This window comes from Megascapheus bottae, chromosome 14, assembly GCF_031878675.1.
Source record: "Megascapheus bottae isolate mThoBot1 chromosome 14, mThoBot2.hap1, whole genome shotgun sequence".
In the NCBI taxonomy this organism is placed as follows: Eukaryota; Metazoa; Chordata; class Mammalia; order Rodentia; family Geomyidae; genus Megascapheus; species Megascapheus bottae.
This window is the reverse complement of record NC_143522.1, coordinates 38,645,772-38,665,342: the sequence shown is the minus strand read 5'-3', so window position 1 is coordinate 38,665,342 and position 19,571 is coordinate 38,645,772. Positions and strand designations below refer to the sequence as shown.

Genomic DNA, 19,571 nt, shown 5'->3' with positions numbered 1-19,571 from the left:
AACTTAGTCTCAATCTCAAAAAAAAGGTAATATACCATAAAGTTTAGCATATTAGAATCATCTTATTATGTTCCAAATTATACAGATTTTCATTCTTGCAAATAATGTGACTTATCATATTAGACAGAAATATACTAAGAGCTGCTGTGGCTCATGCCTGTAATCCTAGCTGTTGGAGAGGCTGAGGTCTGAGGATTGTAACTTGATGTCAACCCCAGCAAAATCCATGAAGATTTGTCTCTAATCTACTTACCAAAGTGAGAAGTGGAGCTCTGATGTGCATGTATGCATGCACATATATACACACATGAAATAAAACACTAAAGAATTATTTTTACAGTTTCTATTATTAAATAGCTTAGACAACTTCAACTGTAGGTAGAGGAGGTTCATCTTAAACAGACTTATTAATATCTAAAAGCCTAAAAAAACGAGATTATTTGTAGTATATGGGCTTTTGTCAAGTGCTAAGGGAGATATTTTAGAAAAGGAAAGTCATCTCACTAATTCATTACTGTTCTGGTTTTGTTAATACTGTATTCTCCTAGGCCATGTTCATTTAACTTATCAGTAAACTTTTTTAACCTAGGAATCTCAATTTTCTAAAGCTTTTAATTCAAAATAACTTGAAAGCTTTTAAAAATGGCAACATCAGTTTAGAGGGACTGTTGTCCTCATTTAGTAACAAAGTATATTACATACAGAACAAAAATATCATCATAGTTGCCAAAGTAAAACATGATCACCAGTTTTTGAATAGAAGACACACTTTTAAAAATACATACTTTATCTCTTTCAATTGCTTCCAAAAGCACCTTTCTTGATTTTGGAAGATTTTTTTGTATTTTAAAAAGATGTCGAGCTAGTTTGATCGCATAAAATGATGACTCATTATTTGACTTGGCATTCTTAATGGCATCTTGAAGTAAATGCTCAGCTTCTTCCATGTTTCCATGCCGTCGTTCTAAACTTACTCTTCGCAAACGAACCATTGCTAATCCTAGGACACATTCTTCAAATGTTCTCAAAATATTCCTGGCTTCATTAATATTACCTGGAAATAATAATTAAATGTTTATGGTTTCGCTTACGCTTCTAAAATATTCTTTACATCAGGTTCTGAAGAACCATTACCTTATGAACTATACTAAATCACTGCCTGTTTTGTGAATGAAGTAAAACACACATACACACAATAAAAGAAAGCAGTCAAGTTCACTTACTATGTATTGCTTATAGCTGGTTTTGGAACACAATGTAAAAGTTAAAAAAAGGACAACATGGGCTTGAATGCCTAAAACAGTCATATATAGATAGTCTGTCAAACTCAGGCACCGGTGGCTCACACATATAATCCTAGCTATTTAGGAGGTTGAGATCTAAGGATCACAGTTGAAAACTAACCTGAGCAGAAAACTTCTAGTGAAGCACTATCTCCAATAAGCCACTCAAAATCTAGAAGTAGGGCTGGGGCTCAAGTGGCAGAACACTAGCCTTGAGCACAAAGAGACTCAGGGACAGCACCGAGGCTCTGAGTTCAAACCCTACAAATGAAAAAAAGGAGAAGGGGCTGGGAGTTTGGCCTAGTGGTTAAAGTGCTTGCCTAGCATGCATGAAGACCCAGATTCGATTCCTCGGTACCACATACATAGAAAAAAGCTGGAAGTGGTGCTGAGGTTCAAGTGGTAGAGCTCTAGCCTTGAGAAAGTCCAAGGACAGTGCTCAGGCCCTGAGCTCAAGCCCAGAACTGGCAAAAAAAAAAAAAAAAAAAAAAAAAGAGGAAAAATCCACAAATGACCAGCTAATCAAATTTTATACTGAAATAAATTCGTAAAAGTATCGATTGAACAGCTTCATTCTTACCCTGCTGTTCCTCAAAAGCTGCCCAAAGCATATGCACCATAGGTTTCTTTGGAAGGTGAATAGTACACGCTCTGCTGAAGACATGTCTCACTCCTTCAATGCTATGGTTTTCCATGTACTTGGCATACTACATACAGAAAAGAGGAAATACTGAATAATTTACAGTTGTACAAGCCATTAAATATGTGACAGAACGATAAAATTCTATTTTTAAACCCATTCAGCACCTTTATTGAACCACTAGACTAGTTTCTGTAAGGAAGGACGAAGAGAGGCAACGAGGTTGGCATATGCAGCAGTCAAATCTGGTTGCAAGCAGACCATCTCCTAATGCAACAGATATAGTTATATGAACAACATTCAACAGAAGTACAAAAAAGGTTAGTCACTAGATCAATGTTTATAATATATTCAAGTTTAAAAACATGTAATTTTCTTACCTTAATCCAAAATTCCTCATAGAGGGCACATGATATGACACATCTTTCAAAGAGAACCACAACTCGTTCATGAGTCCCATTTTCAATTTCAAATTCTAAGTATTCTTTCCAGTTTTTTAGTTGTGCCTTTTCCAATGGTTTCACATGAAAATAAGGTCTTTTAATCTATAATGAAAATATAACACAATAATAAAAATACTGTAACAACAGCAATAAAAATTACTTACAAAGTAAGTAATGATAAACAGGTGCTGGTAGCTCACACCTGTATTAGCTCTACTCAAAAGGCTAAAATCTGAGTATCATAGTTCAAAGCCAGCCAAGGGAGAAAAGAGTTTGTGAGACTCTTATCACCAACTGGAAGGGGCACTGTAGCTCAAAGTGGTAAGAGTACTAGCCTTGGGCAAAACAATTTGGGAACAAGACCCAGGCCCTATAACACCACCCTGCCCAACACAAAGGGAGAGGGAGACTCATTTTACTATTTACCTAAACTATATGTAATTGTTGCACACAAAATATAATCCAATTAAATTGATTATTTTGACAAATTCATTATATTTCAATTCCAGTTCAGAGCAGATTTGGTTCAAGTAGGTAAGGCTGTGTTCAAACCCATACTCTTCCCCTTCTCCCATTTTATTTAATTCTTCAGATTAAACAGGTATTTTGAATTTAACAAGAGTCTATAATTGGTAATCAATAATGATATAATTGATATTAGTAATAAATGAATATATGAATCAATGAATCCATATAATTACTATTTCAATACACAAAAAATAAAAAGTAAAAATGAAGCCATTGCTATCAAACTGAAAGAATATTACTCCATTTATAATTTGAAGACTATTAAAAACACTTACACCTTCTTCAAATGTCCACCGTTTACTAACTTCATGTTCATTATAATTAAACATTTCTTGGTGAATTTCAATGATTCTATGTCTCATGTTCTCTATTTCAGTAATTAGCTTTGAAAGAGAAAAAACTAGTAAGTTATACACAGAAAATTTTCATTATTTTACAGTTAAGTATTATCTAAACATGCTTTACTTTCAGAATACTGTTTTTCTAATTATGTTTTTCACAATTTATATTACGGAGCTTCCTAATAAACTACTTTCTTAGTATTCTGTGTTTAAGTAGGACTAGAAGACTATACCCTCGGCCAAATATTCCTTCTGAACTTCACCCTAACTCTGTTTATTAACCATATGAGCTAACGAGCAACCTATGTAATTATCACAATACTACACATGTAGACAAGGGTCACTGTCTAATGTACTGAGTGAAATGTGAGCAATTCTGGTTACCTTTGCCGGATCAGTTATGTCTTCAATTCCTGATGGTAAATCATCACCAGGTGGACCATCATCTCCACTGTGTCCATTAACAGAAGCTAATTCCCTTCGCAGCTGAATGAATTGTTCACCAGTTAAAAGATCTCTGGGCAAGTTATTCTGTACATGCTCTTTAAATCTAATGGAAGAAATAAAAATTCATGCTCTATCCTTGCATAATTTTGGATTCTGTTATGAATATCTCCTACATACTATTCTTTCAAAGAAACTGATTTAAAGAAAGAGTCCCAAATGCCACACCTTTTCTCTTTTCTTAATAAAATTATCAACAGAGATCTCCATTTCTTTCCCCCTCAAGAGTAGAATGGAGAAGATACGGAGCAGGTACAAATTCAAATACCAGTTGTCTGCCATTAGCTATTTATCTGTTCCTTATCCAAAGCTTAGTTTCCCATCTGTACAATGTTGAATAATACCTATCTTGGAAAGTCACAATGAAATTAAAACTGTAAAATGCCATTTTTAAACAATCAACAAATGTTTTTTTTTTCTGCCCTATTCTATCCATTACCTCAATCACAGATACTCAACAATAATGAAACTGTCCTAATGACACCAATTACAACTGTTTTAGCTTGTTCCAGGGTTTGAACTCCCCAGCTGGCCTGGCCATGCTTTCAGCTCAACTTTTGCTCTTCTTCCCTAGCTGGCTTTGAACTCAATCCTATATATCTCAGGCTGAGTAATTTGGATTACAGGCATGTGCCACTATCACATGGCCAACTAATTACCTTTTTTTGGGGGAGGGAGGGGGTCAGTAATGAGGCCTGACTCAGGGCCTGAGCCCTGTCTTTGGGCTCTCTCAATGCTAGAGCTCTACCACTTGAGCCACAGCACCATTTCCCAGCTTTTTTTCTATGAATGTGGTACTGAGGAATCGAACCCAGGTCTTCATGTATGCTAAGCGAGCACTCTACCACTAGCCCAAACTCTTGGCCCCACTAATTACCTTTTATACACAAAGTGCAATTAAATTTTGCAATACAGGCGCCATCACTTTTGGGGTGTTGCTTAATCCTACAATTTCCCCTATCTGCTTTTAACGATAGGAGTCCCAAGAATTCCACTCCTCATTCTGTGTTCATCTACTTTTATACACTTATATTTTCTGGCCAACTGCATTAATAAGCCTTGAAATTATAACTATACAAGGACTTCCAAAACTGAAACTCAATTCAAATTCCAGATTAGTATATCTAATTGCAAACACACGGCCCAAAAGATGTAAATTAATTTTAAGTAAATCTGCAATTTTTTTTCTGGAGACAAAGGCTCTCAATGGAACCAGGGTAGCCTCAAAATCATAATCATTCTGCAACATGTACTATTCCTGGCTATCTTTTCACTGCCTCGAATATACATAATTTATATGCATACAAATTTCAATTGAAAACATCAGGCTGAGGAACTGAAACACCTTCAACACTGAATGTATCACAAGAATCAATACAATTAATCCTTAAATGAAGATGACACATCCTCTTCATTTAAAATTAATACCTTTGGCAGGGCTCATTCCTGTCATCTTAACTAGTAAGGAGGCTGAAATATTGGATCACAGTTCTAAGCCATCTCTGAGAAGTACAAAGACTCTTACCTCCAATAAACTTCCCACAAAAAAGCCACAAAGAGAGATGTGGCTCAAGGGATCAAACCCTAGCCTTGAACTCAAAAGCTCAGGAACAAGGCGGGCACTGGTAGCTCACATCTGCAATCCTAGCTACTAAGGAGGCTGAGCTCTTAGGATTGTGGTTCAAAGCAAGCCCCAGCAGCAAAATCCTTAAATTCTTATCTCCAATGATCACAGTAAAGCTGGAAGTGGAGCTGTAGTTGAGCACTAGCTTTGAGCAAAAAGAAGCTCCACACCTCTCACAGTTCCTGAGTTCAAGCCCCAGGGACCTAGGCTAAACAAATAATAATAAGCATGTTTATCTCTTTCAAAAATTATTTTAGAACTTTTACCATGCATTCAGGGTAAACTCAAAAGCCCTTAAAGACTTTCATGTTTAGCTCCAGGCCCCTAGTTATTAGACATACATGGAATGTTCTATCTTCATCAATGTTTTGCTTTAATTTTGTTAGATAGGTTCTGTCATTATGTTGGTTATGTTGGTCTCAAGGTCCTGAGCTCAACTGATGGTCAGGTTTACTGAGGGCTTGAATTGTAAGTACTTGCTAACAAATTCAACTTAGGGATTTCAACCATGGTTAAGATTTTCACAATGTATATACAAAACTTCTTACAGGTGCCCAGAGCATAGCCTAGTGGTAGAGTGCTCATCTAGCATGCATAAAGCCCTGGGTTAAATTCCTTGGCCTCACATAAGCAGAAAAAGCTGGAAGTGATACCACAGCTCAAGTGACAGAGCTCTAGCCTTGAGCAAAAAGTATCCAAGGACAGTGTCCAGGCTCTGAGTTCAAGCCCCAAGGCTGGCAATTTTTTTTTTTTTTTTTTGGCCAGTCCTGGGCTTGAGTTCAGGGCCTGAGCACTGCTGTCCTTGGACTTTCTTAAGGCTAGATCTCTACCACTTGAGCCTCAGCACCACTTCCAGATTTTTTTCTATGTATGTGGTACGGAGGCATCGAGCCTGGGTCTTCATGCATGCTAGGCAAGCACTCTACCACTAGGCCACACTCCTGGCACCCAATTTTAATTTTAAATTTAAAATCCAATCCAAAGTTTATGGACATACAGACTGAACTTGATTCATTTCAATAAGAAGAACAAATTTAAAAAAATTAAAACTAAGGAAGTAATTCAAAAAATGTGGCATGAAAATGATTTAATATTCAGGTTAATTACTAAAACTCAAAATTGTCAAGTTACATCTAAAATGCTTGAAAAAAGGTAAAACAAAAAAAGTAACTCCTTATACAGTACACAGATATTTAAAATAAGTGAATGCCACACTTAACATGTGAATAGTAATTTTATCATGTTTGAATTATAAAGCTATCTTAAAAGGTATCTAAGGGGCAGGGACCCTGGTCTAATGAGTGCTTGTCTAGTATACACAAAGCCCTTGGTTTTGTGTATACTATGCAGATTCCTGGAATCTGCATGCACAGAAATTGGGAAGGGGTGCTGTGTCTTAGTGGGCTCAGGGACAGTACACAGGCCCCAAGTTCAAGCCTTAGGTATGATCAAAAAGGGTAAAAAAAATAAATAAACAAAAGACATTAAGTTGTGATTATCGCACAAGAATATATGTTTCCAACTAATAAAATCTTACATGGCATTTCAAAAGAATTATGGTATTAGAATTTAATCAGTTGAGTCACTAAAGATGCAGCAAAGATCAGATATTTCAACCAACCTTTGAAAATGGTGACTGTATAGCTGTGTTGGGATACCAAGAATACGATCATATATAGCTGTAACTTCTCTCAGATTTCCTTGTTCATTTTCCCAGTTTATATACATTTCCCACAGCCTGTCAGATCGGAAATCTGTTCCTGCAGCTAGAACAGCATGCTCAAAAGTTCTGAAAAATTAAATTACTATTAAGTTACCTTTCCAAAGTAAATTCACTTTAAAAATACTGTATGTATAAAATTAGAAAATAATGCTGAATTCAACAAGTTTAGCTGCTTCTTAAGCAAGCAGGGATGAACAAAAGTAGAAGTAGTAATTGGAAGCATAGAAGAAATTGTTTAAAAGTATGGAAAAAACATGAAGGGATAGAAAAGTTTTCTTTTTCTTTTTTGGGGGGGTTGTGGGAGGTCCTGGGGCTTGAACTCTGGGCCTAGGCACTGTCCCTGAGCTTCTGAGCTCAAGGCCGGCATTCTATCTCTTGAGCCACAGCTCTATTTCTGGCTTGCCTTTTTTTTTTTTTTTTTTTTTTTTAAAGTTTAGTGAGGGTGTTAAGGACATTCCCACCAGGACTGGGTTCAAACCACAATCCTCAGATCTCAGCTCTTGAGTAATAGGATTACTATCCCCGGCAGAAAAGTTTACTTACTGTGTAACTTTTTACATAAAATTTAAAATTACATGATACAATATATAGATTTTAAGCAACTTAAGATGGTCACAATCGATAGTATAAGTATCAAGATTGTAATGTATGTTATATTGATTCAATTAGGTAGATGATCAGAATTTAGAGGCAGATCTTAACTCAATTTATGGAATAATTCATAGCAAAAATAACTGACAAGAAATCCAGCTGCCTTGTAAGGTAATGAAAAGTATACATATATTTTAAAGCTTTCAAAAGCCCTTCGCAATTATAAAAATTTTATATTTAATTTAGGACAAAACCAAGTTATTTTAAAATATCTAACTCAAGAGATTTCTGCCAGCAATTGGATTTGCTTATTTCAATGAAAGAAAATTTGTGGATGTGTATTTTCAAAAGAGAAACACTAACATCAATAGGGCTTTTAAAAACAGTATGAGCTATCGGTTTGGAGGCAAAGCTTAAGTGATAAACCAGAACTGTAAATTCAAACTTCACAAGATCCAAAAAACCTTTAATGAATTCTAGGAAGCATTAAAAATGCAAAATGGGGCTGGGAGTTAAAAAAGTCCCAGGAGACTCTTATCTCCAATTAACCACTCAAAAAACAGAAGTGGTACTGTGGCTCAAGTGGTAGTCTTGAGCGTAAAGAGGTTCAGGGACAGAGCCCAGGCCCTAAGTTCAAGCCCCGCAACCTATTAAACATGTCAAACTAGAAAAAAACATGTTTAATAAATAGAGACAAATGATACAGAAATAAAGGGTCAGAGGTGTGACTATGCATGTTCTGAATCGAGAGTGTAAGGTAGATTCTACTGTCTACAAAGAATTTCAAAGACATTCTAGAAATACTGGAGATAAAGAAGGTCTGCTTAATGAGGAGCTAGGAGTCCTCAACTCCCTTAAGAAAGGTTATGTATATGACAAACCTATCTATAGGCAACATCGTGTTACCTGGGAAGAAACTGAAATTCTCCTAAAATCAGGAAGAAGACAAGGGTCTTCCCTCTCCCTACTCTTGTTCAGCATAATACTAGAAGTTCCAACTAATAAAAAAAATAGGGCAGGAGAAATAAGAGGGACTGAAGGGGCTGAGAGTTTGGCCTACTGGCAGAGTGCTTGCCTAGCATACACAAAGACTTGGGTTTAATTTCTCAGTACCACATACAGAGAAAAGCCAAAAGTATTTTTGTGGCTCAAGTGGCAGAGCGTTAGCCTTGAGGAAAACCTAAGGACAGTACTCAGGCCCTGAGTTCAGTCCTCAGACTGGCAAAAAAAAAAAAAAGATTCAAATAGGAAAATAAATAAAATTATTCCTATTTGCTGATATGATCATATATTTTAAAGATCCAACAGATGCCACCAAAACACTTCTAGAACTGACAGAACTTTTGGAAGGGTATCCGGATATAAAATTAATGATCAAAAATGAGAAACTTTTCTATATATCAACAATAAATTGGCTGAGAAAGAAATCAGGAAAACAACTCTACTCACAATAGTATCCAAAACAATAAATGCCTAATTACTATTAACCATGGGAATGAAAGGCCTCTACCATAAAAAACTGTAATAAAAAAGCTTGAAGAGCTAGGTAACATAGGAGGCTCACACCTGTAATTCTAGCTACTAAGAAGGCTGAGCTCTAAGGGTTACAGTTCAAAGCCAGCCTGGGCAGGAAAGTCCAATTAACCCCCAGAAAAACACAAGTAGCACTGTGGCTAACTACAGGAAAATGTAAAGGAAATTATATGCCCAGGTTAATCTTTTCTGAATAGAACTGAGGAGCCCAGAAGATGGAAGCAAGAATTGACAAAAGGGACTACCCTCATATGTAAGTGTCTGTATAGCAAAAGAAACAAACAGAAGACTATACCAAGTACTAAAAAAAAAAAAGGAAAAAAAAAACAAGCAGTAAGAAAATAATGTGTAAATGAACTAAGCAGACTGTTCTCAAAAGAGATACAAACAGCTAATATATGAAGATATATTCAATATCCTAATCCATAAAAAAATGCAAACATGACTGATACTAGGATCCAACCTCACCGTAGCCAAAATGGCAGCATTCAAGAGAAAAAAATGCTAGCAAGTATTAGAAGTGAGGGGAAATAGAGTAAACACTACAGAGGAATCCTGGAAAGACTAAAAACAGCCTTTCCTTCTACTTGAGATCCAATCAGCATATGTTCAGTGAAGCTCTGTTCATAACAGCCAAATGATACAATGAGTTGATATGCCCCCAAACAAATAAATGGATAATGAAAATGTGATAGCTATATACACACACATATGTACACATGTACACATACGTACACACACTAAAATGTGGTAAAGACAAGCACCAGTGGCTCACACCTATAATCCTAGCTGTTCAGAAGGCTTGAAGCCAACCCAAGGAGAAAAAGTACATGACACTCTTTATCTCTAATTACAGAAAAGGATGGAAAAGGTGTTATAGCTCGAGTGACAGAATACTAGCCTTGATCAAAAGGTCCAGAGTTCAAGGCTCAGGACTAGCAAAACTTTAAAATAAATGAATGAATGAAAACACAGTGCAAAGCCATAAATTGAAACAACAAAAAAATATGCACTTAAAGAGATTACTCAAAAGATAGGAAAAGGGAAAAGAAAAAAATAATGGGTGATGACTAATTTTTTTTTTTTTTTTTTGCCAGTCCTGGGCTTGAGCTCAGGGCCTGAGCAATGTCCTTGGACTTTCTCAAGGCTAGAGCTCTACCACTTGAGCCTCAGCACCACTTCCAGGTTTTTTCTATGTATGTGGTACCGAGGACTTGAACCAGGGTCTTCATGCATGCAAGGCAAGCACTCTACCACTAGGCCAAACTCCCAGCCTGTGATGACTAATTTTAAAATGTATTTTGGCTGGAAGGTTCGATTTCTCTGTACCATATATATAGAAAAAAAAAAAAAAAACACAACAAATAGTACTATGGCTCCAGTGGTACAGCTCTAGACTTGAGAAAGCCCATGGACAGTGCTCAGGCCTTGAGTTCAAGGACCAGGACTGGCAAAAAATAAAAGATAAAAATAAAATAAAATAAAACGTATTTTGAAAGATGAAGAATATACCCAAAATTAGTTTGTTCACAACTATGAAATTTGAATAAGGAGACCTGTGGAAATGGCTTCGGAAAGAGAGAAAAGGAGAGCAATAGTTAGGTGAAGTTTATTTGAATATATTGTAAGTGTGGGAGAATGTAACTAATGCAATCATTCTTTATAAGAAAAGATACATCTTCAACTTTTTTTTTTTTAACATTTAACTAAGTATATTTTGTGCAATTATAGAGCTTCAAAGGGTAGTGTTGTGATCCCAGCACTCGGAAGGGTAAAGCAGGATGACAACTTCATGGATAGCCTGGCCTATACAGCACTCACAGCAAGACCATATATCCCAAAGGAGGTGGAAAGTGTACAGGCTGCTTGCTTCTATAATCAGTGGACATAAATCAAGAAAAAGTAGAATTTAACAAACTCAAAAAAAAAAAAAAAAAAGATGTAAAACCCAGGAGTGATATAAAGACAAATGCAAATCTAGACTGCAGGTTTCAGAACAACATTCCAAGAGTGCGGACAAAAAAAGAGGGGACTTACAGAGTATATGACATGTCTATTTGGAAAACCATATGTGAAGCTTTTTATTAAACAGATGAGAAAAATGGATGAATATTAACACCAGGAAAATAAGGCTACAGAAGACTAGTATGATGGATATTTCTAAGATTCAGAGTAAATAAAATACACCTCCCCATGTTTGTTAAAGCCTACTGAGTAGGCAGGGTATAAATGTTTCAAAATTGTTATCTACTATAAGATTCATAATATCTACAATTAATGAGAAAAAGTATGTTTACTCATATATATGTATTTTATATATATACAGTGTATATAAAAAAAATGGATAAACAACTTTTTGCTTTAAGTAGATTATCAGCAGCTTCATAAGCTATGGATTTGTTCTGAAAACCTGAAACAGAAACAGTGACACATTTCTATAATCCATAAGGGAAAAAAACAGAAAAAGAACACATATAAATACTTTAAAAAATGGCTCAGGAATGGGATTATAGTTCAGTGGTAGAATACCTGTCTAGGACACAGAAGACCCTGGTTCAATTCCCAGCACCAGAAAAAGTATATGAAAGGATGATAAACCAGGATGAGTAATCTAAACATACTCTAATTTTAAAGAAGTGGTAACATAAAGGAAAAACAAAATTATGTAACACTGACATGGAAAATGGTTACTTTTATAAATTGTGGGAGTTAAAAAAACTGGTACCACTTTTGAGATATATTTGATAAAAGTTCTCTATATTTCCCTTTCCACTTATAGCATTCTACACAAATACTGATTTGTATAGGGATGCTTACGGCACTGCTATTTATTTCCTGTAAGTTAAAGATTTGGTCATCCAATAAAACATAATGCACAGAAACTACATTTTGTAATAACATTGGTAAATAGTTAAAAGACATAAGTACAAATACCAGTATGTATACTATATAAATGTGAAAGTGCACACATCAATTCATTATCCACTGGATGGAACTGAATATAGGAATACTATATTACCTTTATTTAAAAAACATTAAAAAATACAAGAAAACATTAAATTTATTACATACACCATTTGTTGTAAGCACTGGGAAAAAAAGAATAAGGGTTACTTCCAGGAGAAATTTTATTATTAGCATTAAGATACTTAATATCCTCAATCACAATTAAATATCAAAATTTCACATACCCTCTTACTGTATTGCTTGTCTCAGGATCACCAGGGTCCAATGTTTCTTTTAAGAAGTTTATATAATGAATCCAAAGATCAACACTAAGAGGTATTGCCTGAAGTCCCCGTCTATAAACCTAAGAAGAAAACAATAAGCTGTACTTCAAATATTTAATTATTTCTTAACAGAGAGGCAACACTGTGATATCCGGTGAACCTTAGAAATACTAATTACTGGAATTTTGTTTAAATAATCTACCATTACCATTTGGGTGGAGGTTGGATAGAACATGGCAATGTTCTGATCCCCACGTGCAGAGTCTTGATCTTCAAAGCGCAGCAGTCCCTGCATTCTGACCGGGTTGTGTGGGCAGGCTTTGGGTTACAGACCATAGGGCACAGACCCATTAGAGCATCAATGACAGCGTCTGACCAAAAATGCAATAAGACGTAGCAAATGTGACTAGAAAACCAACTATATTGTTTGGAAAATGAGAAATAAATGTGAGAGAAAAGCCCTGCCCTACTTGTTAAGCTGCAGTGTAATACAGAGGCTTGCACTGCAAAGCTTGACAAACGGTAGAGGTTTAACGCACCTGCCAACAAAGAGAGAAAATATTAGCTACAAATGCCACAAAAGTGACAAATGCAAATAAAATACCCTATAAAAATTGCTTGACCGTAAATGGTAGGTACTGTCAGCCAAAGAAAAATCCTTGGTTATTAATTGGCTTACAGTACCTAATGGAGATAACTTTATTCAGTTGATGTACGCACCTCATCTGATTGTTTAATGTTGTCATGTCGCTTTTCAAGGTCCGCATACTTTTTCCAGTAACCATAGCAATAAGGATAGTGTATGAAAAACTTGTCAAATGCTTTCCTGGCAGCCATCAGGTGATTCTGATGAAAATAAAACGAGGCATTTAAGTAGTTTATAAAAACATTATTTTTTAAAAAAAGATACTAATTTTGTCATACAGTAAGGTCACCCACCAATCCCTCACCACAAGTGCTGGAATCAAACTTACGGCCTTACACATGCTAGGCATTTCTAAACCACTGAGTTATACTGACTGAGCTATACCCTCATATTGCATGATAAATTTATTTCAGTAAATTTATATATACACACACACATACCTCAATTATCACACACTAGACTGCATTTAATGTTATTAAACTTAACCTGAAGTTAGCTTAAAATCAAACTTCAATTATAAAACAGTAAGGCCTAAACTGATATTACCGATTAATCTGTTTTTCTGATGCCATTTAGGTAGTTACTAACCTCCTGTTCTACATACTGAAGCAAATATACCCATCCTGTAAAATCTTGAGGATTATTTTCTGTAGTTTTCCAAAATTTTTCATATTCTGCAGGGAAACTTGCTTCCGTTTCTGTCACTGTCACTGGAAGGTCCACAACATTGGTCATTTCACTTTCTTCTGCAGGTGCATTCACGTTGGGAGAACCACCAGGTGACTGTTCCATTTCTGTAACGTTCATAATCTCAGTGCTAAAATCAGCAGACTGTTCTACTTCTGAACTGCTGTTGCCTGTGCTGCCATTATTAGAATTTTTGTACTCGTCCATGTGAGAATTTTGCATGCTGTTTCTCCTCAGTTAATGATCTGTGAAAACATACACACACAAAAACTCTTCCAAATGCTAACAAGTTATTTGGCATGAACATTTTGAAAAGACTTAATTTATTTGTTGCAGGTAATACAAATTATACCTACTGGTTACAGTTTAAAGCCTTACCTGGGTTTGAATTCAAGCTTGCTAGGCAGGCAGTTGTGCTACTGTCCTCTTCCCATTTTAGCTTTAGCTTCCCCTCCCTACCTACACACACACACACACACACACACACACACACACACACACGTCTCCATGCCCAGTTAATACACAATAAGGGACCATTTAACTTTTATAGCCTGTGTGTCCTCACTCCTGTCAATTACCTCCTGAATAGCAGAACTGTGAGTCACTGTACCGTATTTATACTTTTTTTTGGTTGATCATGGTGCTTGAACTCAAGGGTCTGGGCACTGAGTTTCTTCACTCAAGGCTACCACTCCACCACTTAGAGCCACAGTGCCTCTTCTGGTATTCTGGTGGTTAATTGGAGATGAGTCTAACTGACTTTCCTGTCCAGATGGCATTAAAGTGCAACCCTCAGATCTCAGTCTCCAGAGTAGTTAAGATTACAGCATGAGCCACTAGCACCTGGCTACTTGTACTGTTGAGACAGGATCTTATTAGTTTAACCCAGGATGACTCTTGAGCCTCCTGCCAAGAGCAGGAATTACTACAGGCATAAATCATAAGAGCTGGCACAGGTAATATTTCTTAAATTTTTAAACTAATCCTTTATTGAAAACTTTAAGGACCTAAATTTTTTTAAGAGATGTTCAAATTCAAGATAGAAATAGAGTGGTAGAGGAATAGCTTCAGTAGTTATGGCTATTCAGAAAAGCAAATGGTTTAGCCAAGAGTGGTGGCTCATGCCTATAATCCTAGCTACTCAGGAGGCTGAGATCTGAGGATCAAGGTTCAAAGCCAGTCCAGGCACAAAAAGACCTGAGACTCTTGACTCCAGTTAACCTATAGAAAATGGGAAATGGGGCTTGGCTCAGGGGTAAGGTGGTAGCCTTGAGCTGAAGAGCTCAGGGACAGTGCCCAGGCCTGAGTTCAAGCCCCATGACCCACAAGAAGGAAAAGCAAATGTTTTTCCAAACTCTGTAGTATATTACTTTGAACAAAATCAATATTTATTAGGAAGATGCAAGGTAGAGGAGATACTAGGTAGGCATCAACAGGTGTTCACCAGAGAACACATACCATTTCTAGAGACAAAACCCAAGCATCTCTCCAAATCTAACATATACGTATTCTTTGATCAAGAAGTTATACAGTCCAGAAGTTACTCTGAATTATTTATATAGGATTGGGTAAAAGTACAACTTTCTAGGGTCTCACTTAAAGACTCCCTGAACAACCAGAAAATCGTCTACTAGTTGACTTTCTGGAGCATGAAACTTAAATTTTTTTGTAATAACTAGAAATCCCCACATTTTTAATGTAGCTAGAAAAAAAATTATAGCCAACTAACCCATAATTTGCTTTGCTCTAACAAAACTATCATTTTCCCCCTGTTCATTTTCCCCTGTTCAATTAAGGGACTGCAGACGAGTCAAAAATAAAATAAAAAATAAAAATAGCAGTCACAGGGTGGGAATGTGGCTTTGTGGTAGAATGCTTGTCTAGCAGGCATAAAGCCCTGGGTTCCATTTCTCAGTATCATATAAACAGAAAAAGGTGAAGTGGCACTGTGGCTCACATAGTAGGGTGTTAGCCTTGAGCAAAAAAGCAGCTCAGGAACAGTGTACAACCTCCCCCCCCCCCAGTTCAAGCCCCAAGACTGGCAAAATAAACAAACAAAAATAAAATAAACAAACAAAAACCTAGCACTCACGGGCAGAGAAAAGATCTGTTAGACTTAAAACTTTCAATGAATTTTATTTTACTTGGTGTAAATCCTGACATTTTGCATATGTATACAATCCTTATGTATTTTCATCCTTAGGGTATTATCATCAACATGGATATTAGAACATCAGAAAAGTTCATTTCTGCTGGATGCCTTAGAAGAATTGCTTAAGCCATTTCAGGCTCTAGGGGAAAATAAGAATTCTCAATTTGTTTTGTTCATTTCCCCCTTAAGACAAAAAGCCTATCTAAAGGATACTTTTCTATATGCAAAAAACAGTCGCTGGTTTATGGGTCTTAAAATTTCACAGCTCAGCTTAAAAAAAAAAAAAGTTGGCTACCACATTCTGAGTCATTTACTACCTACTCTAATTGCATATGCAAGTGGGATATAAGGGTTAGTCTGGAATCAGCAAATTTACCACACCCTAACATCTTTGGAGTCTGTCTGTTACTCCACGCCCTACAATTAGAGTTGTAAAAAGAATTAAGAAAATCCACCTTAACCTTACGGAAATCATTTTGAGGATTACTTCACAAACCACAGGCTGAAAAGAACTAAAGTTATTTCAAAAGCATACCTGCTTCCCACCCCAGTATTTTGAGGCAGTGTCTCACTAAAAGGACAAGCCTGATGTGGAACTCACTATCCTCCACTCCCCACTTCCTACGGGCCGGGATTATAAGGACACTTGGCCAACACACTCTTCATAATGTTCACATTTATTCTTTACTCTGTGCTAATACTGAGGGATTGACCTCAAGGCCTCCTCTTGACTCACCTTTTCACTAACAGCTGGCTCTGCTAAGCCACCCCTCCAGTTCAGCATTTTTGCTTGTCGACTAGAGAATCTTGCAGACTTTTCTGCCCACGCTGTGAACAGCAATGTCCAGATCTCAGCTTAAGTAGCAGAGACAGTAGGCCTCAGACACTGGTACCCCGCATCCTGTTTATTTTTAACAGCTAGCAACTTCCAACAAGCAACATAAAATATTAATCACTGGAACAAAACAGAGTGCCAAGAGATAAATCTTCTTGCAACATCATCAAATAGTGTTTACCAATGTCAGAACCTACTCCATGAGAAAAGGACACTCTCCTCAACAAATAATGTTAGGGAAACTGTATATTCACATGCAAAAGAATGAAGCTGTGCATTTTTCTTTCATTATACATACACTAAAAATAGATTAAAGACCCCAATGTAAAATCTAAAACCATATAGAACTCCAGAAGAAAACATTAAGACTTCAACAGTGAACTTAGCAATGATTTCATAGATGACACTAAAAAGGGGTGGAGGAGCACAAAGGCAAATGGGACATGAAACTTAACATTCTGTGTATCAAAAGACACAACCAAGCCGGGCGCAGTGGCTCACACCTATAATCCTAGTTACTTGTGAGACTGAGATTTTAGGATCACGGTTCAAAGCCAGCCCAGCACTAAAGACCTTGAGACTCTTATCTCCAATTAACCACAGAAAACTGAAGTGACACCGTGAGTCAAAGGGTAGGGTGGTGGCCTTGAGCTAAAGAGCTCAGGGACAGCGCCAAGGCCCGCAGTTCAAGCCCCATGATCGACACCCCCACCCCCCCCCAAAAAAATCAGAACTTTTACTTTCATTTCTTGCACAGAGAACAAGAAATTCATTTTTCCCTTTCTCCCTATTTTATACTATTGTACAAGTCTTTGCTAAGTTAAATTTTTAAAAAGCCACAGTTAAGCTTGTTGTAATAGAACCAGCACTTAGGAGGTTGATACAGGAACACTGAGAGCTTGAGGCCAATTTGGCTACATAGTGAAATCCTACAAATAAAAATTGCCGGGTATAGGTGCTCTACACCTAATCACAGCACCTTATTAGATACTTAAGTCTTGCACTGGCTATCCATATGGAACAGGAAAATCTAAGGTTTAGAGTACTCTAGACTGTCAACCAATCCTAATTGTACATTGAGAATTCTCAGCAGAGGTTACAGTCAAGTAAAATCTTACAGCCTACTTGGAAGAATTACAATAATGAACAAAATTATTTATCTCAGCATCTAAGAAAATAGTTATCCACTGGTGTATATAGTCTAGCCCACAGCACATCAATAAAAGTAGCATTCTTTTCTTTTTTTTTTTAAATGACCCAGTACAGCAAACAATAGTGAATACATTTTTATCCCACTGGATCACTGTGTTATCTATCCCATTAAAAATGTTTCTATTGAACTGAGGATGTGGCTTAGTGGTAGAATGGTTGCCTAGCATGCACAAAACCCTGGGTTCCATTTCTTAGTACCACATAAACAGAAAAAGACAGAAGTGGCACTGTGGCTCAAGTAGTAGAGCACTAACCTTGAGCAAAAGCAGCTCAGGGACAGTGCCCAGGCTCTGAGTTCAAGTCCCAGGACTGGTGTGTATGTGTGTGTGTGTGGGGAAATGTTTCTACTTAACAGGGGTTAAGGGTATTTAGCAAGTGTGAGGCATTGAGTTCAACTCCCTCTACCAAAAAAATTTACACCAATTGAGTTTCCCAATTCCTTCTTATATATTATATGCCCTCTTTCACTCTCTAAGTATCAGTTTTTATGTTATTGAAATTGTTACAACAGCTGAAATACTTTATGTTTCCATATATTCTCATGATTTATTGACATCGTAAATGATTCAGAGCTATTTCACTTTTTCCACTATGCAATCTCCCACTGGGGAAAGCCATCTATATAACCTTCTTGATCACAACTTCCATCAAAGGCCAACCTAGAACTCACTTTCTCAATAATTTTGCTTTCCAAATCATCTTCACTCCCCTTTCTGGTCAACCTCTTTCAGTGCAATGGATTACTCCCAATAGCAATGAAAATGCTAAAACCTTTCCCACAACTTTCATAAAATAATTTGTGATGGACATACTGCAGTTTAGCTACAGTTTAGCTCTGTAAGAAGGATACACATTGCAACTCAGTTCACTTTAAAATTAACAGAATACCATTGTGGTGACAAGAGATTTCTAACCCCCACACCTGGGAGGCTAAGGTAGCAAAGCAGTATCTCACAGCTCCAGGGCACCTTGGGCCACCACAGATTTCAGGATTTTGACTAAAGGAGGAAATGGAAAACCAAAGTGGTCTTCAATTTAGGTTCAAGCTTGTTTGTAAGTCTCTGTGTTTATAAATCCAGCAAATGATTTCCAATTAATCTTTCTAACCCTACTCAGCATCTAACAGCAGCATGACTCCCTGCTGGCTCATGCCTATAATCCAGTGACTTGGGAAGCAGAGTTCAGAACTGTAATTCAGGCCAGACAAGCAAAAACTAGACCTCATCTCAACCAAAAGCTGTGCTGAGATGGCACACAGGAGGATCACATTCTGAGGTTAGATTCAGGCATAAACAAGGCCCTATCTAAAAAAACGTAACTAAAGCAAAAAAAAGTATGGAGGTATGGTCAAGTAGTAGAGTAATAGCCGAGGAAAATGTGAAGAAAAGAATGACTTCTTACTCAACAGGCTTTTCTTGTTTCATTGCCTTTTTCATTTTTATTTATTTATTTTTTGTTGGTTGTCAGGCTTGGGTTCTAGGCCAAGGCACTGTTCCTGAGCTCTTCAGCTTAAGGCTACAGCCCTACCCCTTGAGTCATGGCACCACTTCCCATTTTCAAGTGATTGATTGGAGATAAGAGTCTCAAGTTCTTTAGTGC

The 19,571-nt window shown here is 36.8% G+C and overlaps 1 protein-coding gene and 1 non-coding gene across 3 annotated transcripts in view; both read right to left on the bottom strand.

Moving 5' to 3' along the window:
* Prpf39 (pre-mRNA processing factor 39) overlaps window positions 1–19,571 on the bottom strand; it is a 28,811-nt gene that overhangs the window by 3,222 nt on the left and 6,018 nt on the right. Inside the window, exons 2-10 of one of the 2 annotated variants that reach the window (XM_090345029.1) lie at window positions 13,675–14,018; window positions 13,161–13,286; window positions 12,402–12,520; window positions 6,985–7,152; window positions 3,620–3,785; window positions 3,170–3,277; window positions 2,304–2,468; window positions 1,864–1,990; window positions 786–1,054 (exon numbers count right to left, since the gene is read on the bottom strand). In XM_090345029.1, the coding sequence (XP_090201155.1) occupies window positions 786–1,054; window positions 1,864–1,990; window positions 2,304–2,468; window positions 3,170–3,277; window positions 3,620–3,785; window positions 6,985–7,152; window positions 12,402–12,520; window positions 13,161–13,286; window positions 13,675–13,995 (1,569 nt within the window). In that variant the 5' untranslated portion in view covers window positions 13,996–14,018. Of the gene's footprint in view, window positions 1–785; window positions 1,055–1,863; window positions 1,991–2,303; window positions 2,469–3,169; window positions 3,278–3,619; window positions 3,786–6,984; window positions 7,153–12,401; window positions 12,521–12,648; window positions 13,287–13,674; window positions 14,019–19,571 lie in introns of those variants that run through there. The other variant, XM_090345030.1, reaches the window with a different exon arrangement.
* On the bottom strand, window positions 644–729 carry LOC150055085 (small nucleolar RNA SNORD127). The gene has a single exon (XR_016537744.1). It is a non-coding gene; the product is annotated as a small nucleolar RNA SNORD127 (small nucleolar RNA).